The 18,265-nt window shown below is 43.4% G+C and overlaps 2 protein-coding genes and 1 long non-coding RNA gene across 5 annotated transcripts; 1 reads left to right on the plus strand and 2 right to left on the minus strand.

Moving 5' to 3' along the window:
- Window positions 1-677: 677 nt before the first annotated feature.
- LOC123412738 (wall-associated receptor kinase 3-like) lies at window positions 678-4,628 on the plus strand. Of its 2 annotated transcripts, XM_045105675.1 has the most exons (4): window positions 678-2,313; window positions 2,429-3,210; window positions 3,307-3,465; window positions 3,564-4,628. In XM_045105675.1, exons 1-4 carry the CDS (start codon window positions 2,237-2,239, stop codon window positions 4,622-4,624), a joined length of 2,079 nt encoding a protein of 692 aa, XP_044961610.1. In that variant the 5' UTR covers window positions 678-2,236; the 3' UTR covers window positions 4,625-4,628. The 2 variants fall into 2 exon arrangements, with proteins under 2 accessions (XP_044961610.1, XP_044961608.1); XM_045105673.1 differs by having other exon boundaries at window positions 679-3,210.
- LOC123412739 lies at window positions 4,587-5,617 on the minus strand. The gene is made up of 2 exons (XR_006613591.1): window positions 5,421-5,617; window positions 4,587-4,883 (listed from the first exon to the last, which is right to left on the minus strand). It is a non-coding gene; the product is annotated as an uncharacterized LOC123412739 (long non-coding RNA).
- Window positions 5,618-9,510: 3,893 nt separating this feature from the next.
- On the minus strand, window positions 9,511-12,833 carry LOC123411455. 2 transcript variants are annotated; one of them, XM_045104403.1, is made up of 6 exons: window positions 12,724-12,833; window positions 11,725-12,607; window positions 11,438-11,638; window positions 10,057-10,247; window positions 9,890-9,964; window positions 9,511-9,826 (listed from the first exon to the last, which is right to left on the minus strand). In XM_045104403.1, the coding sequence occupies exons 1-6, from the start codon at window positions 12,762-12,764 to the stop codon at window positions 9,541-9,543; spliced, it is 1,677 nt and encodes a 558-aa protein (XP_044960338.1). In that variant the 5' UTR covers window positions 12,765-12,833; the 3' UTR covers window positions 9,511-9,540. The 2 variants fall into 2 exon arrangements, with proteins under 2 accessions (XP_044960338.1, XP_044960337.1); XM_045104402.1 differs by lacking the exons at window positions 9,511-9,826; window positions 9,890-9,964 and having other exon boundaries at window positions 10,157-11,638.
- Between the last annotated feature and the right edge of the window lie 5,432 nt (window positions 12,834-18,265).

Consider the following 18,265-nt stretch of genomic DNA (forward strand, 5'->3'; position numbering starts at 1 on the left):
TCCGGGCTCATCCTCTAGCTGTAGCCGTCGGACTGGCCTAACTCAAGTACAAGCATTACTAGTATGCCAGATTTGCCAGCTTTGAACGAGAAATAACGTGGAAATCGGTCCATGGTTTTAATCAAGTTCAATGCATACAGCTGAACCCATAGCCAAAACTTTTCATGGACTGTGACTTCGCTATTCAACGCCAACTTTTCCAGTGCCGAAAAGATTAGTTTTAACATGCTCCCTCTTACATGCTCCCTCTTATCCTCTCTTTTCACGTCGGAGGTAAGAAGGTAAGAGTTAACCAAATCAATGGCTTTGATCTATTATACCTGTCATGTAAAAAGGGTAAGGCCCTTTTTGAAAGCATAATAGATTATGATAATCTGGATTATGAAGATAGATTATATAATTTGGTTTATAAAAATAATCTAGGTGGACATGTTTGAAGGTCAGATTATATAAACTGTAATCCAGGTCTTACATTGCATAATGACCTGTCTGTCCTCTTTTTTTTAAAAAAAGAGGAGGGTGGCGGTGGTAGGAATGTAATTATCTTCAACTTTACAAGGGTAATGGGTCATTAGCAATCCATAATCTGATTTTAGCTGGTGTAGAGTAGATTATGAGTTTTTAATAATCTATCCATCTAGTTTTTATAATCTACACCATAATCTGTCTTGTTTGGAGACATAATAGATTATAAAAACTGGATTATATAATCTGGGTGGTTCCAAACAGGGCCTAAGAGGGACCGTGCTAAAATTTGCCAAAAAAGAATATTTGCCTCTGGGGCACTTAATTTCTCGTCCTGGTCTCTGTTTTGAGTAGACCCTGCACGTCTTACTTGGGCAATCATTTTCCTTCCCCAATTGAGCACGGCAAAAGGATTCGAGTGAAGGAAGCAAGAAAAGTCTGCACCATAAACACCATTTTCCAACACGGTGAAGAGGAAAGACATATAACTCTGCACCGAATGCACGGTTATCTATCATCTTCCTCCCCTGAATACCAGAGGAGAATTGCTTTGCAGTACAGAGCACACAGATGCTAGCACCCTGAAGCACTCATTGCAAGCAACAAAACGCTGTAGTTCCTGACCACAACTCCAATGCCCATCCGACGAATTAAGGGAAACAGGGCAGCATCAACATTGACATCAGTCCTCTCTTCGCAGATGGGTCATATTGTGATGGCCATGACTGTAACGTGAAGCTAATCACGAGAGAGAAAGTCGGACAGCCGTGTGCATCCTCGTTGTCTCGACTCAGCACAAGAAAACAACCTTTCCTCATCTTAGCTTTGTAACACCTCGGTTCCTTACCCTGAATTTCTTCCATTCAACGCAGTTAACTTGTTCTGCAGCAAGCGAATGCTGTTATACAGAGTGCTTTACTGAATCAGAGAATCACTTTAAAGCAAAAGCGTCTCATCGCCATTTACTGTCCACTGGCTTGACTTATCTTTTATATATATTCAGTACTTTACTGAACGAAGCCAAGGCCATTCTGCCTCTTCGGGCTGAGCAATTCAAGTGCCCTATGTCATATAGTAGAAACAGTTATACAGGCGAGCTTACAAAATCAAATGCCAGAATGCCGAAAGGATCACGGGTTCAGTAGCGATAGGATATTCGTGTGGTACCTTCAAACGATATGATGTACTCCCTCTGTACCGAAATACTTGTAGTTGGCGGAACTTGTACTAGTTTCCCCCAGCTACAAGTATTTCGTTACAGAGGTAGTAGTTGTTGGACTGGCTTAACTGACGTAGTGACGGACAATCATTACCAGCATACCAAGATCCACCAGCTTTGAAAGAGACAGAATGTGAAAATCAGTCCATGGCTTCAAGTTCCTTGCAAGCATCTGAAGCCATAGCCACAGCTTTTCATGGACTTTGACTTGACCCATTCAAAGTCAACTTCTCCAGTGCTGGAAAGAATATATCAAACAAGATTTGTGTGGACAGGTCTCTGGAGCACTAAATTTCTCTTTCAGGTCTCTGTTTTGAGCAGACACCGCACGTCATACTTGGGCAATAATTTTCCTTCCCCGAGGGTCACGGCAAAAGGATTTGACTGAAGGAAGCAAGAAAAGTCTGCACCAGGAACACCATTTTCCAACGCGGTGCAGAGGAAAGACCTATAACTCTGCACAGAGTGCACAGTTATCTATCATCTTTCTTCCGGGAAAACCAGAGGAGTATTGTTTTGCAGTACAGAGCGCTGCTTGCCAGAAACCCACAGATGCTAGCACCCTTAAGCAATCATCCTACCTGCATAAATAGATCGATCGATCGTGATGAAGATACTCGGGGAGCAAGGTAATCCTTGTGCCACAGCGCTGTATATATTTCTCGGGCAGTTGCTCCTTCTCTGCTTGTGTACATTATTCTGCACCGGTTTCTCCCAACCAAACCCTACCAAATGCCCCGGCAGCTCCGTCGACATCTCATCCCCTTTCAACATCCTTGTCAACTCAAGCATCTCGAGGAACCCAGGCTTCGACATATCATGTGAATCAACAGGGCCCATGCTATCACTCGGTGGCAAGCAGTACAGGGTCCTGGGCATCTCGGTGCCCCAGGGCTATGTACGTGTAACCGGCGACACCGTCTACAACCAGTGCCAGCAGAACGCCGGCCCGGTGACCAGAAAGTTCATTGACCTTCAGGGCACGCCTTTCACCTTTTCCCACACACTAAACAAGTTCACCGTCGTTGGCTGTGACTCCATGGCCATGATACGAAGCCCGGACGTAACGAGTCGTCCCAGCTACAGGGGAGGCTGCGTGTCGTTCTGTGCTTCTGAGGGAAGCATCACCAGTGGCACATGCTCTGGGGTGGGCTGCTGCCAAGCTTCGGTGCCCGAGGAACTCAAGGTACTGAACTTAGAGTTTACCAGCATACGGAGCCAACTCCTGCAATCCTCCGGGTCTTTGGAAAACATCAGTAAAAGCAATAGCACGTGGTGCGGCAAGGCATTCATCGTGGACCAAGGTTCCTACGTGTTCTCCAAGGATCACTTGCATAGAAACCTGACGAACCTGCCCATGGTGCTCGACTGGTCTATATCCCGCGGCAACTGCTTGGAGGCGCGCCACGCCCCTCAGACCTACATGTGCAAGGAGAACACCGAATGTTATACCATGGCAAGTAACACTGCGTACCGCTGCAACTGTTCTGAAGGTTTCACTGGGAACCCTTATCTGGGATGCCAAGGTGAGAAATTCATGTTTGCAATAGATGACACCTTTATGCTTTGATTGCCACTAACTTAGGATATATGCCTCATTCTAATTTCCCATTCTCTACAAGATATTGATGAATGCAAAGACAAAAATAAGTACCCCTGCATACACAAGTGCATCAACAGAATTGGTGGTTTTAACTGTACATGCCCGATGGGCATGACGGGGGATGGTAAGAAGCACGGCACTGGGTGCAATAGAGATACAACACTAGTGATTGCCGCAGGCAAGTTTCACATGGTCTTATATTTGTTCCCTTTTGAACTGATCTGCTCAATCTCAATGAACAAGCACTTATGCATCAAAGTTTCCTGCCTTTTTCAGGTGGAGGCCTGCCTTTGCTGCTTGTTCTCCTCATGCTCGGATTCTGGACCCACTGGCTTGTTACGAAGAGAAAGCTTGCGAAGATAAGACAGAAATACTTTCTGCAGAATGGGGGCATGCTCCTGAAGCAGCAGATGTTTTCTCGGAGGGCGCCGTTGAGGATATTCACGTCTAGCGAGCTTGAAAAGGCAACCAACAGATTCAGTGATGACAACATAGCTGGCCGAGGTGGATTTGGGACGGTCTACAAAGGCATTCTATCTGATCAAATGGTTGTGGCGATCAAGAAGGCGCAGCGGGTTGATCAGAGCCAGGTGGAGCAATTTGTTAATGAGATGGTCATCCTCTCACAAGTCAACCACAAGAATGTGGTCCAGCTAGTTGGCTGTTGTCTCGAGTCAGAAGTTCCATTGTTGGTTTATGAATTCATCACCAACGGGGCCCTTTTTCACCATCTTCACAACACATCAGCCCTGATGCCGTGGAAGGAACGCCTAAGGATTGCAATGGAAACGGCAACAGCACTAGCATACTTGCACATGGCATCAGAAATGCCAATTATTCACAGAGATGTCAAGTCGTCCAACATACTCCTTGACGAGAGCTTCACCGCGAAGGTTTCCGATTTTGGTGCTTCAAGGCCAATGGCCCATAATCAGACCCACGTGACAACCTTAGTGCAGGGGACACTAGGGTACATGGATCCTGAGTACTTCCAGACAAGCCAACTGACAGAAAGAAGTGACGTCTACAGCTTTGGTGTAGTACTTATCGAGCTATTGACGCGGCAGAAACCAATATTTGGCGGTAAGATGGACGAGGTGAGAAGCCTAGCGTTGCATTTCAGTATATTATTCCATGAGAACCGGTTGTCGGAAATCGTAGATCGTCTGGTATACGAGGAAGCTGGAGCTAGGCATGTTAAAACTGTTGCGCAGCTGGCCTTGCGATGCTTAAGGGTGAAAGGTGAAGAGAGGCCAAGGATGGTAGAGGTTGCAGTGGAAGTTGAAGCTCTGCGAAGACTAATGAAACAACACTGCATAGTCAATTCCGAAGAGTGAACAAGAGTAGTGTTAGCAGGCTTGCTAGACTTCACAATTTAAGTTTCAGTAGGAAAACAAATGTGGAAAAAGGATGTGAGGAATAACACCGAGAGGAATAAGAGCCTCTTGTTGAGAGTCTATGTGTCATGGGGAAATGAATATTGATAATATAGCCAAGCATAGAACCATGGGGAGCATTCTACTGTCCATCGAGCGATCTCACATGTTAGCTCTGTCGGCGGAAAAAGTAGTAGTTGGTGTAACAATTGTTGGGGGCCTGCCAGTAAGAGCAAAGACACAACACATCATTTAATTACATATAATGAACAACATTGTGCGGTTAGACAGCACCAAGCAAATTGTTCTATTGTTCATCCTGTAACTGATATAGTACTTTGCAAGAGACAAGAGTTTACTTGGTGCTACATGGTGAATAAATCACTCCTTGGTTGTACTGTATTACTTCAAATATAAACGTTAGCATATACTCCCTCCGTTCCAAAATAAGTGTCTTAAGCTACTCCCTCCGTCCGAAAATACTTGTCATAGGAATGGATGTATCTAGATGTATTTTAATTCTAGAAACATCCATTTTTATTAATTGTGCGACAAATAATACCGGACGGGGACAGTATTTGTCAGGTTACTGATTATTTTTGAATGCCCAGATGAATGAATTGGCTCAAGGAAACACCCTCAGTGGAAGTAATAGACTAATAGTTGAAGCCAAGTAATTTCAGTGCGTGGACCGGAGGAACACAATTCAAGTTTATTACGACAAAACGGATTTCAGCGGTGGCATGCTGGATCTTACCTAAGTGGCCGCCGCCGGCGCATCCCATCCGCTCCGCCGCAGATTGCCCTTCGTTGCCGCGCGCTTCGCCGGCATGGGGGAGGACGGCCGCTTCGACTCCCTCCTCGTTCTCTTCCTCTCCGGCGGCTCCATCGCCCCCTTCTCTCGTCGCCGATGCAACCGGGGATGACGAGGAATTGCGCCGTCAAGATGCGGTCCTGAACTGGGCCCACTAAGATAATTACTTCCCAGGATGGGCTTTCCCACATGGGCCCACTAAGACGATTACTTCGCAGGATGGGCCCACTAAGATGAGTTGCCGCGCATGAAGGTTTGAGACGACCATATAAATAAAAAGTACAAATTTTTTACAACTCGTATATTTTAACAAATGTCCACGAATTTGAAAATATATTCGAATATTCTACAGAACCAACCTATGTTAATAAAAATCATGTATTTTCAAAAAATGAACTTGAAATATGCTCATGAATTTGAAGAATTTCTTAATTCATAAAATTTTATTTATATAAAAATTCTAAAACATGAAAATATTCACGATTTTATATAAATCATGATTTTTTTACATCACAGATTTTCAAAATTCATTATCTTTTCCTAAAATTGGAACCCACACAAGAAAATGACAAAGAATTAACAAAATTGAGTTGAGAAACTGGCAAAACACTTTGTGGATCATTACCAAACAACTTGAAGTAAACCCTAGGAGCTGTCGACATAAAGAATTAAAGCAGAAAAGGTGTGTGTTATGTACAAATTGGCTACTATTTTCGTGTGCAACTAATGAAAGGGTACCCCTTCGGTAGGAAACGGAACGAACTCTTTTGGTGGACTGCGAGCATGTCACTTGGTGTGTCTAGACGGCGCCACATGTCCAGCACTCGGCGCGCCCTCGAGATCTCACATTTTTTATTTTTGCACACCTTTGGGGGGTTTCCCCCCAAAAAATCAGGTTTCTGAGTTTTGCTTTGTTTCCATTAAATTGTTCTACTATGCTTCCCAAAAGTAATAAAAAAACTATGTTCTTCATGGCAAAGCACAACTGCGTTTCGGCATGAAGCACATCTATGCTTTCAAAAGTTGTGCTTTTTCAAAATTAAAAAACACAGTTGTGCATCCATGTGAAGCAAAATTGTGATTTTTGAAAAGTCAGATGAAGCATAACTGTATTTTTCGGGCGGCACAATTGTGCTTGTCTTAAAGTGAAAAGCAGAGTTGTGTTTTTTGTGAAGTTGTACATATGTGCTTCAAAAATTTTGAAAAGCCCGATTGTGCTTTTGGCTTTTATTATGGGCTTCCTTTTTCGTTTTTGTTTATTCTTTTTTTTTTCTCTTCTTTTTTTATGGTTTTTATCTGATCTCCATTTTTTTTCTTTTTTCCATTTTTGTTTATTTCATGTTTTTTCAAGAAAATAAGTTCTTTCAAACCAATCAACATGGAGTCTAGCTTTAAAATTCTCGACAAGAGATACTCAATGGTGAAAACAGTTCTTGATTTGATCACACGGTTTAAGAGATAAAACGTTTTATAAAAATGAATCTACAAAAATTTGCATAACTCTCGGATTGTGATAATAATCGCACATGTAGTGTGCCATTTATCACAATAAAAGAATGTAGAATTAACCTATGCAAGGTGCACACTCTAATTAGTGATCTCGTGGAGAGCCCCTACACAACCCGTTATGCAGGGGCGGATCCAAAACTGGGCAAGGCCCCGGGCCCAGGCCTGCTGCGGCATAGGTACAATGTACCTACAGTGCACACTCTACAGTACACGAAGTGACTAATCACTACGCCCCAGGCCCAGGTCCCCATGGCCTAGGGCCTGGATCCGCCACCGCCGTTGTATGTCTAATTGATGGGGAATTGGTAGCTATGGGACGACCATTTCATTAGCTTCTCTCGGTTTCGGAGGCTCAACTCACTTTACGAAATGGTCTTTCTTTTAGTTTTTTTTCTGGTTTAGTCAAGTTTTTTGGGTGGTCTTTGTTTTTTTATTGTCGAACATTTGTCAAAAATTACCTTACAAAACATGAAAAATTTAGAATGCACTATTTTTTTTAAAATTCACAAAATAGTATAAGAACCTTGAATAGTTGTTTTTAAATTTATTATTTTTAATATATGCAAAAGAATAAGGCATGAATAGTATTTTTAATTCATGAAAAAGTTAATTCACAAATATCTTTTTGTGAAATCTTGAGAATTTTTACAATGCATTTTTGAAACACCTGAATGTTTTTCAAATATAGAGAAAATATTTACAAATATGAAATAATAATATTAATAATAAGAACTTGAAACATACATGTCACATATACAATCTTGAACATTTTTACAGTGCATTCCAGACTCGAGTTTGACCAAGCACAGAGTCAGACGAGAAATAAAGTCTATAAAACTTTGCTATATATGTTGAGTTTCCTTGATCTTAGTTTCACTTCACAGACCAGTTGTGCATGAAATATTTGTTTCTAATCACGGACGTCCCACATGGATCTTGGTAATGGTTGACCAGTGGTTCATTATAGACTAAACTAAGAGGTTTGGTCTCTGGCTCATGACGACCGTGCACATCCATGTGTTTGAATTCAACTACTACTTACCCAGGGTACGTGATGCAACGGCCGGCAGCTCCTGGTTAACCATGCACATTGGCCAGGAGCATAATTAATGTTTTGCGCTTGCTAAACCAGACCATAACAATTATCGTTGCCTTAGACCCTTAGTGCTCATACCAGTAGTGCCTGCAAAATATAACATGTATGATCCTTCATGCATGTCCTTGTTGCAATACGGTCAACTGCCCATGCTTGTTACTATTACTTCACAAGTCATGAGCTGCACAATTCTGCAACCTCACACTTACTGTGTGATTTACTTAACAAAGGTGTTGGGCGTCGCTAACCCTGGCCTGTTATATATCTCTAGCCCATTTGCTATATATGCGTGTTATGTTCACTCGCCTTCCTATTCTTGTAATACCACGCGGTGTTAACAAGATTAAATGCTTCAGTTTCGATGTGCCTCCTTGAAGAGCTGAGACTTTAGAAGAAACCGAAAGAAGATGTGCACCATCGGCCTGATCTCCATCACAGAGGTGCAAACTTCACGAAACTGTGACCGTAAAACACACTGCTAGCAACCAGAGTGTTGAATAAACCCGAGTCTGCAGTGTTAGCTAGTGTCTGTTTTTCTTCAGTTTCGTTAGTTTGGTTAGTTAGTTCAGGTGTTTCAATCAGCGAGAATAGCTCGAGGTTAGTTAACATCAAGAGCGAGTCTGGTGCCCCTCTGATCGCTCGTGGGATGGCACGAGCACCACGATCGGTGGTGGCGCATAGTTAGGGGCCATGAGCCCGTTTCCTTTGCTGTACTCTGCATAAATTCAGTGAATCGAACAACAGAAAAGTCGTAAGTTTTGCGCGGTGCAACCTCTCTGTTCTCCTTCCTCCTTACCGTCGAAAGAGTGAGAGAGAGAAAACCAGAGAGAGAGGCAAGTTTTGCCGACAATTGGCATCACAGCCTAGTTCCTACCTTGGGAATGGCACCAGATGAGTCCGCTGGAAGTAATAGTTGAAGCCAAGTAATTTCAGTGCGTGGACTGGAGGAACACAATTCAATTCAATTTTGTTACTGATATCAAAATATAGCCAATTGTGGGCTATATTTTGTCAACTTTTCACAGGTTGGAGATATGCTATTACAAAAACTGAACTTGGACATATGCCACTCTAACTTTCTTATACCTCTATGCATGCCATTTTGTCAACTTAAAAGAATAACAGTTCAAATAATACATCTATTTCGGCGTGTACTCAAGTATTTACCATACTACTCCTCTTTCCAACTTTCAGCAGCACGTCTGGGTCTTCCATGCACCAAAAAGTGTGATTTTTTAATTTTAACAGAAAATGCATACTTGTCAGAAAAAATTATGATGCCTTAAATACACGATATTTGGGCAGCATTTTGGCTCAAATTAACACAGATTAACAAGCAGAATTCATATAGATTCATAAACAAGATCACAATCATGATTTAACTTAGTAAATAGGTTTACATAAGCAAGTTCATAAGGAGGTTCACAAGCATAACTTAGTAAATAGGTTCACAAGCTGCTAGCCACCAAGCCAATAAAGAAGGCTTCGTTTTGCACCATTCGTAGGCTGCCCTTCTCGAGATGGAGGCGGAGGTGGAGGTATAACAGGTGCAAATGGAACATTTTTCTTCACTTTCTTCCCTTTAGTTGTCTTCTTGGATTTCTCTTGTGATGAAGCTTTCTTCACATGACTCTTTTTCTTGGTCATCTCTTGTACTGCAACTATCTTCACAGGTGTCTTCTTGGCTGATGTATTGGTCTTTTCTGGTTCCTTCCGCTTCTGTGGAGTTGTTCTGGCCCTTTTCCTGCATTGACAACATTTGTTTTAGACTGAGTAATCATAGATTAAGGCAAGTGCAGTAATTTACCTTATAAGATTGATAAGGACTTCATCATCTCCTGCATCACCATCTGTTGTAGTCGTTGTTCCATCACACTTCTTCCTGCAGTACAAAGAAGAAAAATCATTTTTGTGAAGATTAGTTATGAAAAAATATTCAGAAAATACTTATGTTGTAGCAGTTTTTTGCATCACCTTTTGTTTGTCGGTGTAGATGAATCCTCTATAGGTATATCATCATCTACTGCCATATATTCAGGATTAGGAATCTTGCATGTCTTCTGCATGTGCCCAGGTTCACCACACCTCTTACACTTGACTATTTTCCTTCCGGGCTCTAGCCATCCTCTAATCCTCTGAACTCGTGGCCTACCAGCCACTGTTTGCTGCAAAGGAGGGTGCACCTTGAAACCCAAATCCACTTGTATCCATTGTGACTTATCTGTCATGGAAGGGATGTTCCCAGCATATGCTGCCTTGAACTTTTCTACAGAATAGTAATCATCCACATATGTTTGAATCTCAGCACCGTTAATGCTACAAATGAAGGCCAATGCGTGCATGCATGTCTTTCCTGAAACTTGCCAAACTCTACAAGTACATGTTCTATATTTTAAGTTAACAATGTGTCTTTTGACAAATTTCAGATCCAACAAGGTGACTTCTGCTCATTTTCACTTGTCCAAAGAATCTTGTTTCGACCAATGGTTTTGCTGAGAGCATTTAGTTGCTTAATGACATGAGGAAGAATCCTACCCTTTAGCTGCTTACTTACTTGACCTCTAATATAGAACTTCTCTGTGATGATCTCCCTAATTTTATCAAAAAGGTTGAGGACATTGATCCCTTTGAAGTCTTTTATTTGCTTGTTGAAACTCTCAGATATGTTGTTCGTCAGATAATCAACCTTACTGGCCTCGCCAAAACCACATCTATACCACAACCTATTGTGATGAATCTCTAGATATTCAATAGCTGTTGGATTTGCTTCCCTAATTTTCTTCATATGATACATAAACTTTCGATGTGAGAAAGACCTTGCAGCTGGATAAAGATTTTCTGTGTACACTTTACCATGGAATTTCTTCATAAAATTTGCATACAAGTGCCTGACGCACTCTCGGTTTTCACAGTTAGGGAACACAAGGTCAATGGCAGTCTCTAATCCTTTGCAAGCATCACTAGAAATAACAAGACCAGGTGGGGAACCTATAGCTCTATGTAGTTGTTTCATGAACCATTTCCAATTTTCACCGGTTTCTGAATCAAACACAGCAAATGCTACATAATATAGCCAATTGTGCCCATCTACAGAAGTTGCTGATGCTAACTGACCCTTAAACTTGCCATTAAGTGCTGTTGAGTCCACACCAACATAGGGCCTACAACCAGCTAAGAAACCATCGATGCAAGGCTTGAATGCAACAAACATTCTGTTAAAATGATATTTATCTCCATTTTTTAACAGCTCTATCTCTATAATACTCCCCGGGCATTTATTTTCTATCTCAGCTTTCCAGTTAAAAAGCAATGGAAAACAATCTTCATAACTACCATGAATTTGATAAAGTGCTACCTTCATACCATCCCAAGCCTTGTTATATTTCAGCTTGATGTTGAACTCATCTTCCAACTTTCCTTTGGCGTCTTTTGCACCAACACCAGGATTTTTCTTCACCCAATCCCCAATCTTATCTGCAATCCATCCTTGTGAAGCCATTGTGCAAATTGACAATTTTGTAGTTGGACAATTGTGCTCAAATGGAAGTGTTTTTATCTGCAAAAAACATGAGGACTACATAAATCAGATGCAACAAAAAAAATCTACATAAGATAAAAAGTAGCTTTGTAAACAACCCATACCATCACGGTTCTACCGTCTTGCAGTGTGGATGCATGTATGCGCCATGGACATGGCCCATGTGCACACTCAGCCATGAACCTAGTTTTGTCTGTTTTGATTTTAGCCAACTTAAACCCAACTAAAATAGCATGTTGCCTTATAGATTTTCTGAAAGTCACAATGTCAGGAAAGAGAGCCCCAACCCTTATGTCTGGGTTCTCAGCGTCATGCACCACAGTATAGCCTGCAGGATCAATATCAATCACTTCTTCCTCCTCATGATGCACAAACACATCAGCGCCAGTATCCTCTTCCTCCCAAATCTTATTGCCCTGCTCAATAGATTCCACTGGGACTGGAGCAGATGGCTCCACAACATACATGTACTCATCATCTACCCCTACGTACTCCTCAACCATGTCAAATGGATCAGTTTCTAGAACTAGCGTAGATGGGTCTACTTGTGCAGATTGCTTTAAAGGAAAATCTTGCATACCCATCAGCAGCACATCATTATCAGCAATAGTTGCCTCAGGCACATGAACAACATTGTCAATGATAGGTACAGGAGTTTCAGAATCAGAGTTATCAAGCACAACAACGGTCAATGTAAGCTTCTTCTCTGCTTTGTACATGTGAAACATCACATGAAGTTGATCCTTATGAGTTAGTCTAACATCTTGCGCCATTATCATGTCAAAATACCACACAGTGACACTCTGATTCCTGCCAACTCTCAGCTCTGCACCTAAGCCATCCATGAGCACATCCATTGTGAAATATTCAGAGTCTACGTTCCATGTAATTGTTTTTCCCTTCACATATGATTTCCTACCGCTCTGTTCTTTCAATAGAAACCCTTCAAGAACTAGGTCTAAGCTAAAAATATTCGTTGGCTCGTACCTACAAATTTCATGCAAAAGTATCACGGGTAAAAGGCTATTTGAATTAACATCCATGAAAATATTCAGTTAACAGTGCAAGGGCTGGGGCATGAGCTTCAGGCATCATGAACTCACTCGTACAACGTGGGGCTCTCGGACTCCATGGATCCATCCATGGATCCAGCAAGCTGCCGTCGTACGCGTCTCAGGCCGCAGCGGCGCGAGCCAACAGCCGCGACGCTCGCCTCCCGCCTCCCGCTGCCTTGGGCCTCGCCGCGTCGAGCAAGCCGCCGTCGCCCGCGTCTCCAGCCGCAGCGGCGCGAGCCAATATCCGTGGCGCCCGCCTCCCGGTCCTGCCGCGCCGAGCAAGCCGTCGTCACCCGCGCCTCCAGCCGCCGCCGCCCCCGCGCTAGGGTTCGTGTGTGTGAGTTAGGGTTCGTGTGTGTGAGTTAGGGTTCGTGTGTGTGAGTCGGGTGGAGACGCGGTGTGGTGTGTGTGGTGTATGTATGTGTGTGAGTTGGCTTGGTGTTTCACAGGTACGTATATGTATGCATGCACGTATAAGGGATGTATATGGCTTGATATTGGAGAAAATGGCATGGATAAAAATACGAAAAAGTTGTAGTGGCATATGTCCAAGTTCAGTTTTTGTAATGGCATATCTCCAACCTGTGAAAATTGGAGTGGCATAGATCCAATTAACCCATTTTATTATGACAAAACGGATTTCAGCGGTGGTATGCTGGATCTTACCTAAGTGGCCGCCGCCGGCGGAGATTGCCCTTCGTTTCGGAGCGCTTCGACTCCCTCCTCGTTCTATTCCTCTCCGGCGGCTCCCTCGATCGGCCCCTTCTCTCGTCGCCGATGCAGCGGGGGATGACGAGGAATTGGTGAGGTGGAGATTGCTCCGTAGCAGAGGCCGTCAAGATGCGGTCCTGAACTGGGCCCACTAAGACGATTGGTTCGCAGGATGGGCTTCCGCAGATGGGTCGTGTAAGATGGGTTGCCGCGCATCAAGGTTTGAGACGACCATATATAAGTTTCGCAAAAAGAAAAAGACGACCATATATAAATAGAAGTTGAATTTTTTCAGAACTCGTGAATTTTAATAAAGGGCACTGCTACACGTCCTCCGATAGTTATTTAGTAAACGTCCACCAACAGAATAGCCGTCGGATCTCCGCGCGCAAAGTTGTCTACGGCTGTCCGATCTCATTACTCGCACAACGGCTCGGTCGCTTCGTGAAACAACAAGACAGTTGCAGAAACAACCATCCGATCTTCTTTCCGTGGGCGTGCCAAATCGTTTTCCCTTTGAAACAAGACCTATATTTCGGAAACAAGAATGAGGCTGCATAAATGGTAGTCGTAGGATTGCGAGCTCGATAACCGTCCGATCTTCTTCACGTACGTGTACCAACCCATTTTTTCTTTGAAACAAGACCTATGTTTCTAAAACAAGAACGCCGCTGCAGAAAAAATATAATCCTAAATCATGCGATAGAGTGGCGTCTTTCATCACTGCAACAAAGTTGTTGTTGCAGAAAATATTTTACGACATAGGTCTTGTTGCAGAAATCTTTACAGCACATGTCTTGTTGCAGAAATCCGTCTTGAAATCCTCATCGTCGTTGCCCTTCCAACCGCACGAGTGTCCACCGCTGCAAACTGTCTTTTTCTGAATCAAATGCTCAGTTGCAGAAAAACATGGACACAAAAAAGTTTTCTTACGACCGTACAATCAAAAGCAAATCCAACATATGCATCCGCAAAACATTAATTAAGTTCCTTGCAAATCCAAACGATAACAATTGTTGTTGCATTAGACCCTTAGTGCTCATACCAGTAGCGCCCTGCAAAGTATAACATGTATGATCCTTCATGCCCTTGTTGCAATACGGTCAAGTGCTCATGCTTGTTACTGTTACTTCACAAGTCATGAGTTGTACAATTCTGAAACATCACACTTACCGTGTGATTTATTTAACAAAGGGTTTGGGCGTCGCTAACTCTGGCCTGTTATATATCTCTAGTCCATTTGCTATATATGCTTGTTCTGTTCACTCGCCTTCCCATTGTTGTAATGCCACGAGGTGTTGAACAAGATTAAATGCTTCAGTTTTGATGTGCCTCCTTGAAGAGCTGAGACTTTAGAAGAAACCGAAAGAAGATGTAGACCATTTTCTTGATATCCTCTGGAGTGGTGCGCACTTCACAGAACTTTGACCTTAAAACACACTGCTAGCTACCAGAGTAACAATAGATCAATTCGGGCACAGTGTATCCAAATTCACCGTACCAAGCTTTTGGCATGTGAAATCCGATGATTAGGTACAAATATGCAGCACAATGTATCATATTTTTTATAATAACCGTGAAAGACGCGAGGAGGATTGGCGTGAGCTGGATAAATGCACTTATAGCAGAATTCTCTCATTTTTCTCTTAATTCCCAAGATTGTCACTCGCGAAGAAAGTTCCAGTAATGATCGTCCCAAATAAGGGCTTCAGATTGCTTCATAAAACATTTGTCTATACAACTGAAAAAGAGGCGCGTCGAGGACGACGACGCTCAGTGCCCCTGCAGCGATGGGGCACAGGTGGGCGGCGGCCTGGAGTACCTCGCGGTGGAGGGGCGTTCATGTACCGCTGCCGATCTGGATCTAGGGGGTTGCAGATGACGCGGACGACACTCAGGGTGGCGATTTGAGTCTCCATGGCCGGCGGTGTGGCGACTGCATGCACATGGTAGGCTTCGATGGCCGGGGATCTGGCGTACAATCCAGATTTGTCATGGTTTGGCCTTGGCCGGTCTGTGGAGCGAGGAGGACCGGTGAGAGGCGGTTGGAGGCTCCCTGCTGGCATGCCGACGGCGACCCTCGTCTGCGTGGCGAGGCTCCGTTCGGTTCCACCCAGCTGCGAGTTCGGGGCGACACGACTTCCAGTAAAAACCTCGCCGACTACGGTCATGGCGGTGGCAGCCTTTGGGAGTGTGCCAGACCAGTATGGGGCCCAGTCCCGGTATGTGGCTGGGCTGGGGCATCCGGCTATAGATGTTAGGTTTTGATGCGATGTCTGTTTGGTATTCGATCCGGATATTCGGTACACCTTCATTAAGGGGATATGTGTAGCAACAAGTGTTGTCTAGATGATGGCTTTCGGCTGACTGATGTATTAGTTTGTATGATCTTTATGAATAATTAATCAAATGACTGCATGCATCGTCTAGATATAGAGCCCGGGGGTTTATCTTCCTTTTCAAAAAACAAAAACCGAAGAAGATGCAACCCATGCGGGAGGCATGAAGGTGTCTATGTGGTTGTTCCAAGTACTATGTTAATTACCGCGCATCTTATTTCAATCATAAGGTATTTTGCTGATCTTAATTTCACTTACTGATGATGTGCATGCCATGTTTTTTTTTCTCACCACGGGCGTACAGCTTTGATCATGGTGATGGTTAGCTTGTACTTCGTTGTTGTCTGAACTTGAGGATTTTTGTTGCTGGCTTGCCACAGCGCATCCGCGAGCTTCCATCCGTCCATCCACAGCGCATCCTATTATACACTACATGCCCTCATACGTATGTACGTCGTCCTGTAGTATACAATATGAGGTGGGTACACGTTTCCTCTTTTACGTTTTTTTGTTTGTGTGTGTGTGTATGGGGAGGTACCGAAGCAAAAGTGATGTTCTTATTGATTCATAATGTCATGTCAAGTAAATACAAGCATGATAGGACCACACCGACATATTCATCACAACGATGTACCACTGGGAAAAATAGCGCGCTATAGCATATTTACAATTGTCTCACTAAATATAGGTAAATGCTTGGGAACGGCGCGCCGGCCGAATGACGCGCCGGTCGTCTCGACACACGCACGCGCTATCTCCTCCTCAGACAGCAACGTGGCACGCGCTATGGTCATGCAACATTCTTTTTCTGAAATTTGCTACATTCGTTCACTAAAAAGTTGCATACACGTTTGGTTGCAACCTCAGTTCGTCGGATTTTTTGTTACAGCTGGTATTGTTTTGCTACAACCGTGTTAATTTTTGATACAACCGGCATCATTATTTACTGCAACCGTTCACTAAAAAAGTTACATACACGTTCACGTAGATATTTTTCACAACCGGCGTTTGACTTTTGCTAGCACGCACCATCAGCTTCTTTTTTTGCTATGATCCCGTAGATATTTTTATTGCTACAGATTTTATTTTTGTTGCAAGCATTGAAAAAATTGTTGCATCGCGTCGAAATTTTGCTGCATCGGGGAAAAAAATGTTGCATGGAGATCCAATGATGCAGACGTGCGGGGGTTGGTGGATCGTGCGGCCCGCGAGCGGCCGGCCGAAAGTTTCAGCCGGTGCGCCGGCGCAGAGCACTGCCCCTAAATATATCAGTGTGCAACGTCTTGTTAATGACACGCTATAGCGTCATATAGCACGCTAATAGCATATTTTTAGGTCGGCACTATTTTGCTGTAGCATGCTATTTATTTTCGTGGGATGTACGCAACCAACAGCAAGCTGTACACACAAAGAACGACAACAAAACATAAAAAACACGACCTCCCAAAGTCCTGTCGAAGTGAAGTCAAACATGCAAGAGAAACCATTAACATCAACCTCACCAGATGAGAAAAGTGCTTCAACACACGTACAACATTCCGAATGACGTGCAGGTGCCGCTGTTGCCATTTCACCTCATCTACTTCCTCCGTTTCTAAATATAAGTCTTTATAGAGATTTCACTAGTGGACTATATACGGATGTATACAGACATACTTTAAAATATAGATTCAATCATTTTGCTCCGTATGTAGACCTTTAATGAAATCGCTTAAAAGACTTATATTTAGGAACGGAGAAAGTATTTAACTGAGGCATTCTATATAGGATTCCCGCTGTGACCTTTTAAGGGTAGTGAATCTAGACTATATCTTCCTATTGATGTTGCCTTGGAGCCTTAGCGCTCATGCCACTAATGCTCTGCAATATAACATTTATAGCCCTTGTTCCATTGTGGTATGGTCAGGCTTGTTATCGTTTCTTCATATGATTCATGAGCTGCGCCATTTCTACAGCATCACATTTGTCGTGTGATTTCTGTAACTAAAGTTTTGGTCATGACCATCATCAGGTTGCAAGGTGTCAGCTTCTGGGTTGAACGTTTGGTCTGTCATTTAGAAGATGCTAAAAGAAAATCTCGACCATCTTCTGGGTTCCCATTGGTGCACACTTGTAATTTTGGCAGTAAAACACGCGGTTGCAAAAGAGAGCAGCCACACACCGGTTTGTGCAAGATGTACCTAAATACAGTTTAGCAAGATGTTGATCTGTTTTGTCAATCCCGTATCATATTGTAGCTTGTCAATCCCGTATCACATTATAAGCTTGCAAGGCAGCTACGGTGAGGGTTTCAGTTGGTGCTAAACTGCTAATGGCAAGGAGGTTCCCGCCTCTATTCACCAAATAAAAAAAGTGCATGAATGTAGTGGTGGTAGTTATGTTGAAACAAATCTATAGTTCAGATATACATTGAGAACGACGGTCACCCCCTTCCTCCCTCCTAACCCTAGCCGCCTCCTTCCTCCCTCCCAACCCTAGCCGTCCCCGACCTCACCCCCTCCCTCTCCCTTCCTCGCCGCCGCCTGAGGCAGCTGCCGGGC

Source organism: Hordeum vulgare, chromosome 7H, assembly GCF_904849725.1.
Source record: "Hordeum vulgare subsp. vulgare chromosome 7H, MorexV3_pseudomolecules_assembly, whole genome shotgun sequence".
Classification (NCBI taxonomy): Eukaryota; Viridiplantae; Streptophyta; class Magnoliopsida; order Poales; family Poaceae; genus Hordeum; species Hordeum vulgare.